Here is a 19,958-nt window from a genome sequence, read left to right as displayed (position 1 = left end):
CCCTGAGTTCAATCTCTAGTACTACCAAAAATAAAATTAAAAACCTAGAAATTTTGTCTTTCCTACCCCTAGACAGGTAGGGGCTAGCATGGTGGCACACATGTAATCCCAGCAGTTTAGGAGGCTGAGGCAGGAGCACTACAAGTTCAAAGCCAGCCTCAGCAAAAGTGAGGCCCTAAGCAACTCAATGAAACCCTGTCTCTAAATAAAATACAAAATAGGGCTGGGGATGTGGCTCAGTGATCCCAGTGCCCCCGAGTTCAATCCCCGGTACCCCCCCCCCCAAAAAAGAGACAGTCATGGAGGAAATATATGTAACTTATCTAAATAAATATAATAAGTTACTAATACAGTATAAAGAGTACAACATTCAATAGACAAAGATAGGTAAAGAGGGGCTGGGGTTGCGGCTCAGTGGTAGAGCGCTCGCCTAACACAGGCAAGGCCCTGGGTTCATTCCCCAGCACCACATAAAAATAAATAAAGATATTGTGTCCAACTACAACTAAAAAATAAAGATTAAAAAAAAGATAGGTAAAGAATATAAATGTACAGGTTATACAAATGATTGACAAGCAACAGGACTTCATTGATAATCAGAGCATTCATATTAAAATGAGTCATCAACTCTCACACAAATGGTAAACTGACTTTTGACAAGGGTGCCAAAACCATTCACTAGCAAAAGGATGTCTTTATGACACATGGTTATGGGAAAGCTGGATGTCCATATGCAAAGAATGAAACTGAACCCTGTTTTACCACGATATACATAAGTTAATTTAAAGTGAAGAACGATTTAAATTTAAGAAGTAAAACTACACAACTCTTAGAAGAAAATGTTGGTGAGCCTGGGAGTGAAGTCAGTAGTAGAGCACTGAACTAGCATTATCAGCATGCATAAGGCCCTGGGTTTGATCCCCAGAACAACAAATCAAAAAAAAGAAAAGAACACTTTGGGAAAAATCTCCATAACACAGGATTTGGCAATAATTTCATCAATATGACACCAAAAGCACAAGAAACACCACAGGATAAATTAGACTTAATCAGAATTTAAAACCTTTTGCACAACAAAGGACATGCTATCAAAAGAGTAAAAAGCCAAGCACAGTGGTGCATGCATGTAGTCCCACCTACTCAGGAGGCTGAGGTAGGAGGATCACTTCAGACCAGGAGTTCAAGACCAGCATGGGCAACATAGCAAATATGGTAGGGAAGAGTGAAAAGAAAAACTAGAAAATACTTGTAAATCATTTATCTGATAAAGAATCTAAATATCCCTTATACATGAAATACACAAACACAATTCAAAAATACACAAAGGCTAGGTGACACATGACTGTAATCCCTGCAACTCACAAGTTCAAAGCCAGTCTCAGCAATTTAGCAAGACACTATCTCAAAATAAAAATGGATGAGGATTTAGCTCAGTGGTTAAGCACCCCTGAGTTCAATTCCCAATTACCTGCCCCCCAAAAAATACACAAGGGTCTTAAATAGATATTTCTCAATAAGCACATGAAAAGGATGCTTTGCATGCCTAGTCATTAAGTAAATGTAAAGCAAAATATCATTTTGCCCACTAGGGTGTAGGATAATTATTACCTTTTTATTAATTTAATTTCTGTAGTACTAGGATTGAATTTAGGCCCTTGTGTATGCTAGTCAAGCACTCTACCACTGAGCTACACCCTTAGCCCATTTTATTTTGAGGCAAGGTCTCATTAAGTTGCTCAAATTGGCTTCAAACTTGCAATTCTCCTGCCTCAGCCTCCTAAATAACTGGGAATATAAGTGTGCACAACCATGTTTGGCTTAAAGAAAAACAAGAAGTGTTGGTGAGGATATGGAGAAATCAGAACCCTTTTGTGTAGCTGGTAGGAACATAAAATGGTGCAATTACTAAAGAAAACTGCCACAGTCTGACTGGGCACAATTCACGAGCCACTTGTCAAGCAGGAACGAACTTTATTTTTTAGCACACACGCATGCCGCACCTCAGGAGCTCTCCAAGAGCTCAACCGCAACCACCCGCACTTCCAGGGAGCACTCCCCTGGAACTTCCAGGTCATTTCCCGCTTTTGAGGCAGACTACCAGGTCGCGTGGGCAGAGCCAAAAGAGTCCCCCAATGAGCAGCTCTGTGGTCTGAAAGGGCGGGAAACAGCCTAATGAGCGTCACTGCAGAGGAGCCAATCAGCTGGAAGTTTGCTGGGGCCGCTTCCGCTGAGGCTCTCAACAGAAAACAGTTTGGTGGTTCTTCAAAAAGTTAAACATAAACTGAATGAAATAAAGTAGTGACAAAAAGACAAATACTATGTTTTCACTTATTTAAGTTATCTAGACTAGTCAAACTTCATAGTAACAGAAAGTAGAATAGTAGTTGCTAGGGGTTGGGGGAAGGGAGAAATAAGGCATAGACTATAATGGTATAGAGTTTCGGTTTTGTAAGAAGAAAAATTCTAGAGTTTGCACAACAATGTAAATATACTTAACACTGCTCAACTGTACACTCAAAAATGGTTAAAACAACCAGATGCGATGGCACATGCATCCCAGCAGCTCGGAAGGCTGAGGCAGGAGGATCGCAAGTTCAAAGCCAGCCTCAGCAACTTATCGAGGTCTTAAGCAACTCAACAAGACCCTGTCTCTAAATAAAATATACAAAGCGGGTGAGGATGTGGCTCAGTGGCTAAGTGCCCCTGGGTTCAATCTCCGGTATAAAAAAAAAAAAAAATGGTTAAAACAGCAAATTTTATGTTACATGTATTCTACCACAATTATTTTTTTTAAAAAAAAATTAAACATAAAGTTACTAAGTAACTCAGGAATTCCACTTACAGGTTAAAAAGAACTGAAAGCTGAGACTCAACTCAAAGTAAACTCAAATATTTTTATGTCAATGTTCACAGAGCATTATTCACAATAGCCAAAATGTGGAAACAACTTAAAAGTCCATAAATAAATGGATGGTTTAATGTGGTAAGTACTTGTAATACATTATTATTCAGTCATCACCTGAAACATTTTGAAAAGTAAATCAATTCTAATACAAAAGGACAAACATTGTATGAATCCCCTTTTATGAAGTATCTCAAAAAGGCAAAGTCAGGAAGAAAAGGGGAAACAACAATTTATATTGGTCAAATTATCTTATTATATAGAGTGTATACCTGAATATACAGCAACAAATCTCACTATCATGTACAACTACAATGCACCAATAAAAAAAAAAGGGGGGGGGGGTAAAAACAAGATTAGGCAAACCCATAAAGACTGAAAATTAGAAAGGAGGTTACCAGGGGCTGGGAGTAGGGGAAAATGGTGAGTTATTGTTTAATGGGTACAGAGTTTCTGCTTGGGATGATAAAGTTCTGACAACAGATCATGGTAATGTTTGCACAAGACTGTGAATGTAATTTATGATACTGAATTATAACTTAAAAATGGTTAACAAGGAGCCAGGCACTGAGCTACTTTGGAGGCTGAAGCAGGAGAATCTCAAGTTTGAGGCCAGCCTCAGCAGCCTAGCAAGACCCTGTCTCAAAATTCAAAATTTAAAAAGGAATGGGGAGCCAGGCTTAGTGGCAAACACCTGTAATCCCAGCAGCTTGGGAGGCTGAGGCAGGAGGATTGCAAGTTCAAAGCCAGCTTCGGCAACTCAGTGAGACCCTGTCTCTAAATACAAAACAGGACTGGGGATGTGGCTCAGTGGTTGAGTGCCCCTGAGTTCAATAACCAGTACCAAAAAAAAAAAAAAAAAAAACAGGGCTGGGGATGTAGCTCACTGTTAAAGGACCTTTGAGTTCAATTCCCAGCACTGATGTGAGGGGAGATTATGTTATATTATATACATATATGTGTGTGTGTGTGTGTATTTATTTTACAAGATAAAACTAAGAGGAAAAAGTAGTAGGAAAAGAACTGGAGATGCTATGTAGAGACAATTATTCTATGGAGTAATTTTGGTCCAAAAGAGAAGGCAGAGAGAAGTATAGCTAAAGTCAAAAGAAGAAGAGTGTTTTCCTTAAACATTTTTTAAGGTACTGATAGGAATAATTAACAAAGAGTAAAAATATTACACAGGAAAGACTGGAGAATTTCTTAGGTCATTTTGGTAGGTAAATGGAAATAGGAATTAAAATACAAAGAAAAATATGAAATTAGAGAAGAACTCAGCTAGTTCTTCCCAGGGTAAAAGTTAAGTAAGCATATAAATATGTGGGTTGGAAGAAGCTCCCAAGAGCTGGGTATGGTGACTCACCTATAATTTCAGCTGTTGAGGAGACTTGAGGCAGGAAGGTCCAAGTTCAAGGCCATCCTGGGCAATTTAGCCAGACTCTATCAAAATTTTTAAAAATCTGGGCTGGGGATTTAGCTCAGTGGTAGAGCATTCATCTAGCACGTACAAGGCCTTGGGTTCAATCCCCAGTACCAAAAAAAAAAGATGAGTTGGTAGCTATTTGTAGTGATGGGTGTTTGTGCAAGTTCTCTTCTGTTTGCTTCTAGTTTCTCAGCAAATCATAAGTAAGATCATCACTGAAAAAGAGGACTAGAGAGGAAATATTGGGATTTGATGAGAGAAGAAAAAGTATGAAATAATCTTTTAAGAGAGAGAATAATGGGCTGGGGATGTGGCTCAAGCGGTAGCGCGCTCGCCTGGCATGCGTGAGGCCCGGGTTCGATCCTCAGCACCACATACAAACAAAGATGTTGTGTCCGCTGAAAACTAAAAAAAAATAAAAATAAATAAAAAATTTAAAAAATTTAAAAAAAGAGAGAGAATAAATCAGGGAAATAGGATTTCTTGGGAGCCTTAAAGGTTCAATTCTATTAAAAATAAGTATACAAGCCAGGTAATATGGCAGGTGCCTGTAGTTCCAGCTCTTTGGAAGGTTGAGACAGGAGAATCACCTCAGCCCAGGAGTTCAAGACCAGCCTGGGCAATAATTGAGACTCCAACTCTAAATAAATAAAGCTAACAGAGATTGAGGGTGTAGCTCAGTGATAGATCACACATTTATTATGCATGAGCCCTGGGTTCAATCCCTAACACAAATACAAAACACGCAAAATAACACGTAGTTTTGTTTTTTATTGGTGCAATGTTTTTGTCTATATATGTAATTTTATATACGCATGTGTGTATACCACATGTATACAACACAGTAAAGAGAATAGAAATATATACAAATGGTTAAAAATGGTTATTATTGGAGACTATACATAAACCTATGCACATACATACATGGGTAGGGCAGAGAGGAGTGGGAGAAACTTCTATATTCTTTGAATCTTTGATTATCATGTATTATTTTCATAATTACAACAAAATATCTTTGTAAGTTAACTTGTAGTTAATAAATAGTTTCAGAGAGGAGTTTAAAACATGCTCAAAATGCATAGCACCTGGACTAGGCAAAACCTATGGCCTACTTAAACACAAATATGAAGTCTGCAGTGAATGTGACCATCAGAAAAATAACAGGAAACTGAGACGACACTCACCTTGAACACTTCAGAAAAGAAACCAGACCCTATTTTTTCACAGGTGAAGTCATCCAAACGAGTCAGTCTGGAAAAGGCACTTATAAGAGCTCTGTATGAGGATGGCCAAACTCTTCCCACCTGAGTCATGTTTCCATCCCCTCCACCACCACCTTCAAACTCTTCAAGACGTTCCACACGTGGGGGAAATCCTGCAATTGAATTCCGTTTGCTCCGATCCATAGTCTCAATAATCACTTTCTTTTATTAAGAAAGAACTCCATGCATAGTATTTGTTGAATTTTACTTCTCTTCCAGTTTGACACTAAATAAGAGACCAAAAAAAAAAAAAAACTCATTAAAATCATTAATGAATAAATACATGCAAATCAACTTCATAAATTTCACTTCAATGCAAAAATATTTCCTTTCATACGTACCCTTCTTCCCCATACTGGAATTGAGTCCATGCATACTCTTCCAATGAGCTATATCCCCAGCCCTTTTGTATTATTGTTATTATTATTATTAAGCCAAGCTCTCACTAAGTTTCCCAGACTGTCCTGAAACTTGCTATCTTCCTGCCTTAGCCTTCCCAGTAACTGGAATTACACTTATGCCAGTCCACCTGGATCCTTTCACATTTTACCTCCTTATTTTCAGATCTAAAAAATACTTTTATGTGTTTACCTTCAAAAAACACTGATAAGAGCCAGGTCTGGTGGCAAACGCCTGTAATCCCAGCGACTCAGGAGGCTGAGGCAAGATGATCACAAGTTCTAAGTCAGCCTCAATAACTTAACTCAACAAGGTCAGCCAACAATTTAGCAAGACCCTGTCTCAAAATAAAAAATAAAAAGGACTAGGAATGTGACTCAGTAGGTTAAGTGCCCCTGGATCAATCCCTGGTACAAAAAAAAAAAAAACTGACACACTTAAAATCCAAGACGTAGTCACTCTTTAACATGAATAGAACATAAGGTGATCAATTACATTCTAAGTAACAAAATAACAATGATAATATCCATCTTTCATTAACCACTGACTTTCTAGGAAAGAGTATTAAAACATGGGCTGGGGTGGTCGCTCAATGGCAGAGCATGCACTTAGTCTAAGAGCTTTAACCTATATCATGTCATTTGATTCTCAAATATTTCATGATAAGGATTATTATGCTCATTTCACAGAGAGATCATGTAACTACAGAGTCACTAAATGGTAGAGAGAAAATTAAAATCCAAGACTGATTCAAAAACCTGTGCTCCTACCAATACCCCTTGCATCATCACATAATGTTATCTTAATTTGAAAAATTAAGTCCAAATATTTAAAAAACAAAGAAACTTCAAAATTATGTTATTTAATTTAAAAAGAAAACTATATCCAAAAGCAATCTAAAAATTCACTATTAATTATACAACACAGTCCAGTAGAAATGACAATAGAAGAGTTCATTCCACCTGGCATTTACATAACTAAAGAAAAAAGCTCAAGCTCACTTTTTCTTTTAGCCATTTCTCCATACTTTCATTTTTTCCCCATAAGAACAGATTATAAGTGTTCTAAACAAAATACAAAATTGATTTTGTGGGTTTTATTTTTGTGTGGAGGGATGGTCTTCTTTGATTTTCACTGCAAAATACAACCTGGTTTGTTGTTGGTTTTTTAAGCTCCAGGATTTTTACTAACATTTTCTCATTTAAACCTTAAAACATACCACACCAAGGTATTATACAAAAAAGAAAAAGAAAAGTGGACTCTGGAGATTACGTAACTTGTCTAGCATACACAGCTGGCAGAACCAAAATTGGAACCAAGCTCTAACCAGCACCAAAGCTCAAAATTTTCCCATTTCATTATTCCTTAGTTTAATATTTTCCACTATAAAAAATGTAAGGAGTTAATTAGTCATCTACATAGAAAAAAAAAAGACAAAGACTTAAATATAGAGGAAGTCCAGGCCTAATGTAATTGGGAGAAACAGAAAAGAAGGGGAAAAATGTAATTTTAGAAAAATAAGCCATATTAACAAAAAAAATGAAAGCAAAGAAAAATAAGCCATATTAAAGTGAAACTGAATATATAAAACATAGTTGTGTACTAAATTAACTAACTGATTTCACAGGTTTTTCATCTATTGACTTTCTATTGTTTGAGATATATTTCATTTTTAATGAAATACATTATTTACCTCCTGTGCCCTCAGGGTTCTTGGGGGTGGCAGATCATAGTTCTCTATATTAAAGCATGAGAGACAAAACTGCTTGTTGCAGCTCAACAGGTCTTGTTTTATATTCTTAGCTAAGTAGGAGGAGGTAAGGAATTGTTAACTGCAACTGAGCAGGTTTCATAGAAGCCCTGTTACAAGTTTTATAACAGCATAGTACATAGTCAATTTTGATATTTTTATTTTTAAAAAAATGTGTTGTATTTTTGCTCATAGCACTTTTCAAAACGGAAAAACTATTTTTTTATTTTATGCTTAAGAGAAACTCTTACATATAAGTACAGAAGACCTGAACAAGAATTTTCATTTCACCATTCTATGTAATAAGGGGAGGAGAAGAGATTTAACAACTGAAAGTTCATCCATAAGAGCAATAGATAAATTACAGTATATTTATCAGTAAACTATATAGGGTTCACATAATAAGTTATACCTAACAATATAGATATAGTTCAAAAGCAATGTTGAATAGGGTAAAAGAGCAAGTTTGGTTAGCGGTATCACTAAAATTTCATTCAAAAAAGTTTTAAGTTACCAAAAAAACTGGACGACTATTCCCTATGGTGTATCATTTTTATTTTTAAAATGTATTTTTTTAAAAACATACAATACGTATTTATATTATTATAAAGAGATAGGATAACATAATAACGAACATCATGGCCTATAAAACAAACAATCTCAGTTCAAATAAGAATTTAACTTGCACTTCCAGAAATGGTGGCACATGCCTGTAATCTCAGCAATTTGGGAGGCTGAGGTAGGAGTATCAAAAGTTTGAGGCCAGGCTGGGGTTGTGGCTCAGTGGCAGAGCTCTTGCTGAGCACATGTGAGGCACTGGGTTCAATCCTCAACACCACATAAAAAAAGAAATTAAATAAACTTATTATGTCTGGCTACAACTAAAAAAAAAAAAGTTTGAGGCCAGCCTCAGCAAATTAGCAAAACGTGTCACAAATTTTTAAAAAGAACTGGAGATGTAGCTCATTGGTAAAACACCCGGGGGTTCATTCCCTAGTACTAACAAAAAAAAAAAAAAAAAAGGAAGAATTTAACTTGCAGCTATATGGATGCAGACATGTTATTTAACCTTTCTACCTATCCATAAAATGAAAATAAAAGCAGTAGCTACATTATGGTATTTTATATATATTATATATAATATATACAGTATATATGTTCTTTTAATCCTTATAATAAACATAGGGCTACTGATTAGATGAACAGTCCCTGCCAAAGAGTAAATACACAATTTCTATTAAAATATTATAGATAAATAGATTGATTTATAGTGAATGTCTAAAAACATGAACTAGAAAAACACTAAATTCATGATAGTAGTTGCCTTAATGGGGAAAATAGAGAAATAAGGAAGGAAAACAAAGACTTCAGCTACAGCAATAATGTTTAGTTTCCTTTTATTCAAAAAATAAACCTATAACAACACAACTGTTTATTATTTATTTTTTGAAATACTAATTAATTCTAGGTGGTATTTATTATTATTGCACTCTTTTCTAGATTTAAAATGCTTTCATTTTTAAAAAAAGGTTTAACAGTCTATTGCTAATACAAAGCTCTGTAGTATACTAAGGCCAAGAAAACTGAAAATAATTTGGCAAATAAATAGCATCCCAGTATGCAAGCCAAGTCTTCAGATTTTTAAACTATTATTCTCCAACAGTTCTACTACAGTTTTTTGGTTCAGGGAGTATTTATATCTTAGGCTAAAACCTCAAAACACTGGGGAAATTTCTGGATAGCCTAACTTACTCAAGTTCATAAATTTAAAATGTAATAGAGTGCATAACAAACATTGGTATTTAGTGTAGAACCTTCTCTTACATACTAAAGTAATACTAATTACTAAACAGCTGAAATGAGTGATAAAAAATACAGTGCCCTTCCTTACATTTTGAAGATGTAGTGAGAAAGAAAAAATTTCCAAACCATGACTCTTGTTCCTTTAGCCAGTATACAAAAGAATCACATTTTAAATGAAATCAAACAAGCTATAAATGGCTTTCAATGTAGTCTAATAAAATTTAATTAGCCATAAAAACAGCATAAAAGTGTATATGTGAACACACTCTAAAACCACACTCTATTTTTTTAATCTGAAAATCATAAATTTTAAAATCAGAAAATAATAGAAATATGTGAGAATTTAAGATATTTTCTGCCTCTACATCTTTTGGTCTTATTTACGGAATATTATCTTTTGATATTAATAGTGCTTCTCAAAACAAACATTTTTTTGGACACAGAGATAGCTACTCTTATATCTACTAGAAATATAGGATTAGGGAAAAAATGCTATTTAATTCCAAAGAAGCTACTTGGTCCAAGAGATCAGACTTTGTTGATCAAGTAAGAATAATTAATTTTAAGCTTGTAAAACTTGGATTTTTAGAAAGGCATGGTAGCACACACCTGTAATCCCAACAACTGAGGACTCTGAGGAAGGAGATCACAAGTTTAAAGTCAGTTTCTGCACCTTAGAAGATCCTACTTTAAAATACAAAATAAAAAGAACTAGGGATATAGCTCAGTGGTAGGACACCCTTGAGTTCAATCCCCAATACCATAAAATATTTGGATTTTAAAAATGAAAAACTGAGGGCTGTGGCTGTAGCTCAGTGACAGAGCACTTGTCTAGTACATGTGAAGCAGTGGGTTCGATCCTTACCACCACATAAAAATAAACAAATAAAATAAAGGCTTTCTGTCCATCTATCAACTACCAAAAAAAAGTTTTAAATGAAAAACTGATAATATTTGATCTGCTTCACTAAAAATATTTTAGGTTGAGTCCCAAGGGTTCTCAACTAGGAGCATGTAAAAATTTCTAGGGTATGAAGAGTTGTCTTGTTAGGGAGGAGCTATTGTCACAATGGCAGAAGTGTGGGATGGGTAATACTGGCATTTTAGTGGGCAGAGGCCAGGGAAGTTAAATGTCCTACAATTCACAGAACAGTCCTGCACAACAAACAATTGTCCTGCCTCAAATACCAGTAGTGCCCCAATTGAGAAACACTGTGTTAGAAAAGTTTAATCATTACTGTTCTTAGACTAGGAAATAGCCTTTAGTAGTCTTTCAAAAAAACCAAAATTTTGTGGCTTACAAGGTCACACACAGATAATCTTAAGTGGATAGCATGTCTTTATTTATTTTTATTTTTTTAAAGAGAGAGAAGAGAGAAGAGAGAGAGAAAATTTTTTAATATTTATTTTTTAGTTTTCAGACACAACATCTTTGTTTGTATGTGGTGCTGAGGATCAAACCCCGGCCACACGCATGCCAGGCCAGCGCGCTACCACTTGAGCCACATCCCCAGCCCTATTTGTTTATTTTTATATGGTGCAAAGGATCAAACCTAGTGCCTCTCACATGCTAGGCAAGTGCTCTGCCACTGAGTCACAGCCCCAGCCCCCAGATAATTTTTTAGTAAATGTGCTTTCAACTTCAATATTTATAAATGTAGAAATTTAAAACTTTGGGCTATGGTTGTAAATCAGTGGCAGAGCACTTGCCCAGCATGTGTGAGGCACTGAGTTCAATTCTCAGCACCACATACAAATAAATAAAATAAAGATCCATCGACAATCAAAAAAATTTAAAACTTTTTTCTACATAGGCAGTTTCTTTCTAAGGTTAATTTTAGTTTGATTTGGGGTCTTGGGGTTGATTTGTCTTGCACAAAGAAGGTTCATTAAAAGCTTTGGTTGAGGGCTGGGGTTGTGGTTCAGCAGTAGAGCGCTCACCTAGCATGTGCAAGTCCCTGGGTTGAATCCTCAGCATCAAATAATAATTTTAAAAATAATAATAAAATAGAGGTGTTGTGTCCAACTACAACTGAAAAATAAATATTTTTAAAAAAGCTTTGGTTGAGCTGTGTCACACTCCTGTAATCTCAGTGGCTTGGGAGGCTAAGGCAGAAGGATAATGAGTCCAAAGCCTCAGCAATGGGGAGGTGCTTAGCAACTCAGTGAGACCCTGTCTCTAAATAAAATACAAAATAGTGCTGGGGATGTGGCTCAGTGGTCAAGTATCCCCGAGTTCAATCCCTGATACAAAAAAAAAAAAAAAAAAAAAAAGCTTTGGTTGAAGAAATTAGTATGAAAAGGAACCAATTAAAAAAAAAAAAAGATGTCACACATGGTGTGGCACACCTTTAATCTCACAGACTCAGGAGGCTGAGACAGGAGAATAACAAATGCAAGAACTTAGCAAGACCCTACTTCCAAAAAAAAGAAAAAAGAAAAGAAACAAAGGACTGGGGATGTAGCTCAGTAGTAAAGTGTTCCTGGGCTCAATCCCCATTACCAAAAAAAAAAAAAAAATTAAATTAAATTAAATATTAACTAAATAGTCTATGACCAATATTATATATTTTATCTTTTCAAAGTGAGAATTCCACACATCATTTTCCAGAGAATCAAGGAAGCTTTTTAGGACTCTCAGGTCATACTACTATCTAAAATGTGTCTGAAAGGCTAGAGATATAGCTCAGTGATAGAATGCATAGAATAATTTCCTAGCATGCCCAAGACCCTGGATTTGATTTCCAGTACTGCCCCCAAAAAAGAAAAAGAAAAACATAGGCTTGGGTCACAGCTCAGTGGTAGAGTGTTTGCCTAGCATGGTAAGAGGCACTGGGTTTGATTCTCAATACCACATATAAATAACTAAGTAAATAAAATAAAGGTCCAACTAAAAAAAAACTTAAATAAAAAAACCTTAATGATTTTTAAATGCTTTTGAATAATAACTGCAGCCATCCTTTACTATGGCCCATGAATTCTACAAAGCATTTATATTTGTTACCTCTAATCTTTGTAACAACTCTGTAAAGTATGTATTATCATTTCCAATGTAAAGGGTTTTAAATAATTTAAGAACCTGATAAATTAAGACTTGCTCTAACAAAAACAAGTGACAAACCTAGGATTCAAATCTGATCATTCCCACACCCAAGCGCTTCCCACTACAGATTATATTCTCAGATTTACAGCAAAATTTCTATAAAGAATTATTTGTGGGGCTGAGGTTGTGGCTCAGTGGTAGAGTGCTTGCCTAGCATGTGTGAGGCACTGAGTTCTAAGCACCACATATAAATAAGTAAATAAAATAAAGGTCCACCAACAACTGATAAAAATATTTTTTAAAAATTATTTGTAAATTAGCTAGAGAAGCTATAGCTTTCTCCATTCTGCCTCAATAGAGACACTAAAAAATGCACATTAATTCAAACAGACTTTCTAAGAAATGGATGCCACCAAGGTGACAGGAAAAATATAACAACTCAAAATAGATGAAGCTTCACTGTATTGCAAGCACAAATATAATCCTGAAAAACTATCACTATCACTGAAAAAGTACCAACCACAGATAGCAGGATATGGCACTATCAACCAGCAACCAAAATTCTTCAATGTCCATCTAAATATGGAATCATGGTGTACAGAGTTGGTAATGAAGTCCCCCAAAATAAGGAAAATGGATTTCTGAGTTACCAGTGAACTTTTATATCCTAGTGTAAAAAATAGAAAAAGAATGCAAACACAGCATGCTAATATCGTAAACATACTTTTTATTTTTATAATTTTAAAATCCCCTAAATAATCCAAAATGAAATAAGGATTTGTTAAGAGTGATATGTAGCCCAGGAAACTGTTCATTCATTTTCCAGAACAGAAATACTGACAAGCATATTAGTTGTGTTTCAAGACCAAACACATGGCAAATCTACATGACAGGTCTGCTCAGCTGTTATCTTTTCTATGGACCAACGCAGCAAATACAGACACATTTCAGGATGACTGCCTAATTAAAAATAAAAGCAATACTGCTGAGTTTGCCATCCTGATGTGAAATAATAAGTTGCGGTTTCCATTCAAACAAAAGGCATTCAAGCATAAAAACTGGCATTCCCTATTTAATTAGACACGAATATACACAATGGCATATGTTAGTGCCAGACAGATCAAAAGCCAGTTCTTAAAAGTGCATTAGCCTCTTTTGGACAAGCATTATATTTGCCACGTAACTAGAATCTACCATCCCTGGGCCAAAGGTTAAGCCACGACACAAAACAGAAATTTAGGCTGAGAGCTGTAAAGGCACTTAGAGGTCAACTAATTCAATCTTTTGACCAATTCAGGAATTCCCTCTATTAACTCAATCAAATATTAACTGGGCTCCTATCAGGTCAAAGACTAATATGTAGATGTTACTATATATTAACATTATAGATGGTATTATATTTGCTCAACATTTATTATAATACAAGAACTTTTCCAAGTGCTTTATATTTAATATTCATAACAGTCCTATAAAATAGATACTACTATTTCTTGCCAGGTGTGGTGATGCACACCTGTAATATCAGAGGCTTGGGAGGCTGAGGCAGAGGATTACCAGTTCAAAGCCAGCCTCAGCATCTTAATGAGGTACTGGGCAAATCAGTGAGACCCTGTCTCTAAATAAAATATTTTAAAAAGGCTGGGGGATGTGATTAAGTGGCTGAGTGCCCCTGAATTCAACCCCTGGTAACCCACCCCCTCAAAAAATATAAGAATTTAAGAAAGGGTCCAAAACTAGAAAAGATAAAAGAAAGTTGTAGGTATAGAAATATATATTAGTATGGAAAACCAGAAGGTAAAAGAAAGGTTTTTGGATGAGACAGTATTTGGGGGAAGTAATATTCTTGGGCTAAAGTCCAAGATGAAAGTGGGCAAAACTAAGGTTGTAAGGAAGTTGTGAGTGTTCAAGTAAGCCGCAGAAGGTTTGCAGAAAGTAAATCTCAAAAAGTTTGTTTTTGATTTAATTGGCTATAATTAGCACATTCAGTTAAAGTTATTTTGAACTTTAATATACTGATATGAAGCAAAGTCTGAAACACTGATCTACTCTCATTATGGATAATTTTGTATTTGTTTTAAAGTCAAATGATTACTTTGTAACTGGTTAAGAAACAACTATTCCTTAGGTTATAACAATATAGTTGACATCCTAAATATATGTGAGTAGGTATATGGATGCATCTGAGAACTGTCTAAACCTTGTCTAAATGTTTTATAAAAGTTTATAAAGTAAAAGTTTATATAAGTTTAAAGGCAAGACAACCCATAAGTGCTCTTTTTTATACATTGTATCCGACATAGAAGGGCCACACTGTCATTTGAAGAGCTATCTTATATCAGTTTGCTTTGACAAAGCCAATTTCTGATGATTAACACTGTTTGCTAAAAGTTATGAGAGATTTAAGGCTAGCATTTGATTTTTATTAACCCATGCAGACCTGTGATTATTGTTACCATACACTCTGCATTCTAAATTGTACTTTAAAAGTTCAACTTAGTTAAATGTAAAGCTTAGGAAACCATTTTGCCAAGTTGGTGACATCCAAACTAAAATTACGTATACCAAAAGTCTCAGATTTGTATAACAATAACAAATATGGTTGGCATTTATTCACATCATTCAATGCTTTAGGTAGATAAAGTAACCTGTTGTCAATAAGTTATTTATACAATTTTGTGTTACTCTTCACATTGGAATTGGAATTTAAATGTATTTTTGGAAGGTATTAAGGAGAGCCTGATCTGTTTAAAAAAAAAGATACTACTCTTATCCTCACCTTACAAATATGGAAACAAAGGCATAAAGGAATAAGATAAATAGATATGTGTAAAGCTGTGCTAAATGGAGGACAATACCTGTTATGGAAGGTTGCCAATGAGGAATTTTGCAAGGAGAAATGCAGCAGCTGGTTATCCTCAGAGAAATCTAGATATGTTGTTAGGAAAGGGACCTTATGAGGATCAGCAGCAACAAATTGCATATGATCCTGGTGTATATGCACAAATTGCTGTAGATGCAATTAAGGCATGGAAGACTTTACAAGGACATGGAGGTTTACAAGGTCAATTATCTAAGGTAATACAAGGAGCTAATGAACCTTATGCTGAATTTGTAGATAGGCTTATTCAAACAGCTACCAGAGTTTTTGGGAATACAGAACAAGCAATGCCATTACTAAAACACCTGGCTTATGAGCAAGCGAATCGTTGGTGCAGAGATATCATTAGACCATGGAAACATGAAGATTTAAACACATATATTAAATTATGTAGAGACATTAATGAACAAGAGCAAGTCGTGGCAGCTGCAGTAAAACAGGCTTTAGATGCCAGAGACATTAATGAACAAGGGCAAATTGTGGCAGCTGCAGTAAAACAGGCTTTAGATGCCAGGCCAAGAACATGCTACAATTGTGAACAAACAGGACATTTTAAAAGGAATTGCCCCATTGGAGGAGGGTTTAACAAAACTAGGTATCAAAGGAGTAGAATACCAGGTATTTGCCCACGATGCCGTAGAGGGAGACATTGGGCTAATGAATGCCGTTCTCAAACCACCATAGAGGGTACTCCATTATCAAAAAACGAACAAGGACCAGGTGTTTATCCACGATATCGTGGAGAAAGGCATCGGGCTCCATTGCCAAAAAATGGACAGGGGGGCCCATATACTATGAATCAAATTGATGAGTTAGCTAATGAGTTAAATACTTGGGCAATAATCATGTGCAAATCTAATGTTTCATTTGATAACCACTTACCATCTAATCCTTTATTATCTTTTTGGTCATTGCATCCTGTAATTTTTCCAAAAATGACAAGAAAAACACCTATCATGAATGCTCCAAATATATTCACTGATGGGTCAAATAATGGTACAGCAGCAATAGTTACACCAGATCAAACTTTTACATTTTTAGTACCCAAACAATCAGCTCAAAAGGTAGAGCTTAATGCAGTATTACAAGCTTTTGTGATGTTTAAAGATTCTGTATTTAATTTATTTTCCGATAGTCAGTATATAGTTAATGCTATAGTATCCCTTGAAGATGCTGGTAGGATTTCCCCTTCCTCTACTGTTTTCTCTTTGCTTTCCACTATACAAAGTCTAATCTGGGACAGAAAAGATCCATTCTTTATAGGACATATCAGGGCACATACAGGATTGCCTGGAGCCCTTAGTTTGGGCAATGATTTAGCAGATAAAACTACACATGACATACATATTTTCTCTACACCAGAAGAAGCTATAAATTTTCATAAAAAGTTCCATGTCAATGCTAATACTTTACAAAAGCATTTTAACATAACTAAGGAACAAGCTAGACAAATAATAAAACAATGTCAAAATTGTGTGACCTTTTTACCACAAGTTAATCTTGGAGTCAATCCTAGAGGATTGATACCTAACCATATTTGGCAGATGGACGTCACACACTTGCCAGAATTTGGAAAATTAAAATATTTGCATGTTACAGTTGATACTTCTTCTGGATTTTTGATGGGCTCCCTTCAGGCCGGAGAAAAAACTAAAGATGTTATAGCTCATTGCTTACAAAATTTTGCCACTGTGGGTGTTCCAAAACAGTTAAAAACAGATAATGCCCCTGGTTATACTTCTACCTCTTTTAAACAATTTTGCTCAACATTTGGCATTACTCATATAACAGGAATCCCATACAATCCACAGGGACAAGGCATAGTTGAAAGAGCTCATCAAACTATTAAAATGTTCTTATTAAAGCAAAAAGAAGGAATTGGGAAGGGGTATATATTCCCCAAAGATAAACTTAAAATAACCCTTTTTACTCTAAACTTTTTAAATTTGGATTCATCAGGACTTAGTGCTGCGGAAAGGCATATGTGTCCAAAAAATGTGCATAAGCCCAAGGTACTTTGGAAGGATATTCTAACAGGACAATGGAAAGGTCCTGACCCAGTAATTGTCTGGAGTCGGGGGTCTGTTTGTGTGTTTCCACAGGGAGAACAGCAGCCGATTTGGATTCCAGAGAGATTAACCAAGGTCCTGACCCAGTGATTGTCTGGAGTCGGGGGTCTGTTTATGTGTTTCCACAGGGAGAACAGCAGCCGATTTGGATTCCAGAAAGATTAACTAAAGCGATTTCTACAGACCAAAAAGAAGATGATTTGGCTCAAATCCATAACAACTGATATCCAAAACTCCAGTTTGGCTATTCTTACATCTGCGACAGAACCAGGATGCTTTTTTCAATATCTATTTTATTATTGCCCTTTGCCATATCATGAAGTTCTATTTTGTTTTTTGAGCTCATACAGATCTAGGTTAATGTTTTGCTGATCAGTTCTATTTTTTGACTATAGAGTTTTTAAACATTGCAATGGAGATTTCACCTGTAAAAAGTTATAAGGCCTTTACTATAATGTTATGTGTTGTATGTATTATATTATGTGTGCACACTTGTGTTTTGTGTTATATGTTTGAATGTACGTATGTCCATATATCATATATGATGAGCGCTCATGATAAAATGGATCCAAATATTTTTTTTTTCACGTGATTTATATGGTTTAATTTAAATTGGGTAAACAACTGTTGAGGATTGTTTTAATATGTAAACAAAAAAGAAGGTTAACAGATCTGTTTGTTTACTTTCACCTTTCCTTCTCATTATATTTAATAATTCTCTTAAAGATAATGTAAATTGTTAAGAAAATTGTTTTCTTTTAGTGCCTTCTGTAATGTTACATAATTTTTTCTTTAGCCATTATTGCCAGAATTCCTATCTTCATCCCAGTGTCGGTGAAGACAATGTAAATTGTTAAGAAAATTGTTTTCTTTTAGTGCCTTCTGTAATGTTACATAATTTTTTCTTTAGCCATTATTGCCAGAATTCCTATCTTCATCCCAGTGCCGGTGAAGACAATGTAAATTGTTAAGAAAATTGTTTTCTTTTAGTGCCTTCTGTAATGTTACATAATTTTTTCTTTAGCCATTATTGCCAGAATTCCTATCTTCATCCCAGTGCTGGTGAAGTCAAAGATAAAACCAATCTATAGCTTCTACAATAGCCATCACTAAACTGCTTGCAGAACTTGCCTGGACACATTGAGAGCTCACCTGTATGCATTGTGAACTATCTGTTGGTGCAGCGACTTGTGGTAGTGTTGGGGTATTTTTGCTGATGATGTCATTGGTGGTACAATTTTTCCAAAAGGAGCCGTCAATTGGCTTGGTGTATCTTCCTCCCTTCTGCTTGTCATGATCGTCCAGCTAAAATTTGGGGGCCAACAGAGGTGAGGCAAAGAACCTCACCCCCCCGCTGGTACAAAGACCTCTCCACAGGTGTGGCTGTATACTGGACCGGTAGTCAGTGACGGGTAAGATCCATATGCAATGGTACCAACCTAAGGACCATATGTACTATTGGACAACCTAAGGCAGGCACGGTCCCTAAGCCACATGCTTGTTGTTTAAACAGAGAGGGGGAGATGTTGAGAGCCACAGCCGAAGGGGCCCCAGCAAACTTCCAGCTGCCAGCAAACTTCCAGCTGCCGGCTGATGATTGGCTCACAGCGGCCCCAGCAACATCTAGCTGATTGGCTCCTCTGCGGTGATGCTCATTGGGCTGTTTCCCTGCCCTTTCAGACCACGGAGCTGCTCATTGGGGGACTTTTTTGGCTCCGCCCACGTGACTCAGCCAATCGGCCTCAAGAGCAGGAGGATTGTGGGAGGTGGAGAGAAGCTTGTGTGGGAGAGAGAGGCTTGTGGAAAGCCGGTGGTGGCAGTTGAGGCTCTGAGGGTTTTTCCTGAGAGGCTGTTTTGTTTGGCGTGTGTGGTTCTAAAAATAAAGTTAGTTTCTTTTGACAAGTGGCTCCTGATTGTGCCCAGCCAGACTGCGGCAGTCCAATCTCATAGTCAAGAAGTGAAAGAGCCAGGATTTGAGCCCAGAGCCTATACTATTAATCACTATACTAATATTGCCTCTCTGGGAGAAGGATATACAGGACAGAATAAAAAATGATTTCACTTCTCCAGACGTTCAGTCACCCAGAAAGATACAATGAACATAATACAGTACAATAATTGCTAATGAAATTATTAGAAGAAGGGTTAATGTCACAGTAGTTAGGACAGAGAAGTATGAAAGAAGATAAATAATTTTAAAAAGGAAATCAAGTGGGTCTGGAAATATAGCTCAGTGGTAGAGTACTTTGCCTAGCATGCACTCGAGGCCCTGGCTTCAAACCCCAGCACCACAAAATATAAATTTTTTCAAAAACTAATTTAATTGGGCTGGGGATATAGCTCAGTTGGTAGAGTGCTCGACTCTCTTGCACAAGGCCCTGGGTTCAATCCCCAGCATTACACACACACACCCACACACACACCAAAAA

General features: G+C 36.1%; 1 protein-coding gene across 2 annotated transcripts in view; it reads right to left on the bottom strand.

Annotated features, from left to right (window-relative positions):
- Tesk2 (testis associated actin remodelling kinase 2) overlaps positions 1–19,958 on the bottom strand; it is a 147,983-nt gene that overhangs the window by 115,272 nt on the left and 12,753 nt on the right. For both annotated transcript variants that reach the window (XM_046469010.2, XM_046469011.2), the window contains exon 2: positions 5,510–5,813. In XM_046469010.2, the coding sequence (XP_046324966.1) occupies positions 5,510–5,731 (222 nt within the window). In that variant the 5' untranslated portion in view covers positions 5,732–5,813. The remainder of the gene's footprint in view (positions 1–5,509; positions 5,814–19,958) is intronic.

Source organism: Marmota monax, unplaced genomic scaffold (genome assembly GCF_021218885.2).
Source record: "Marmota monax isolate L192 unplaced genomic scaffold, Marmota_monax_Labrador192_F-V1.1 WCK01_AAM20220418_F8-fsc00008, whole genome shotgun sequence".
In the NCBI taxonomy this organism is placed as follows: Eukaryota; Metazoa; Chordata; class Mammalia; order Rodentia; family Sciuridae; genus Marmota; species Marmota monax.
Note: the sequence above shows the minus strand (reverse complement) of the source record. Positions and strands in the feature narration are given on the sequence as shown.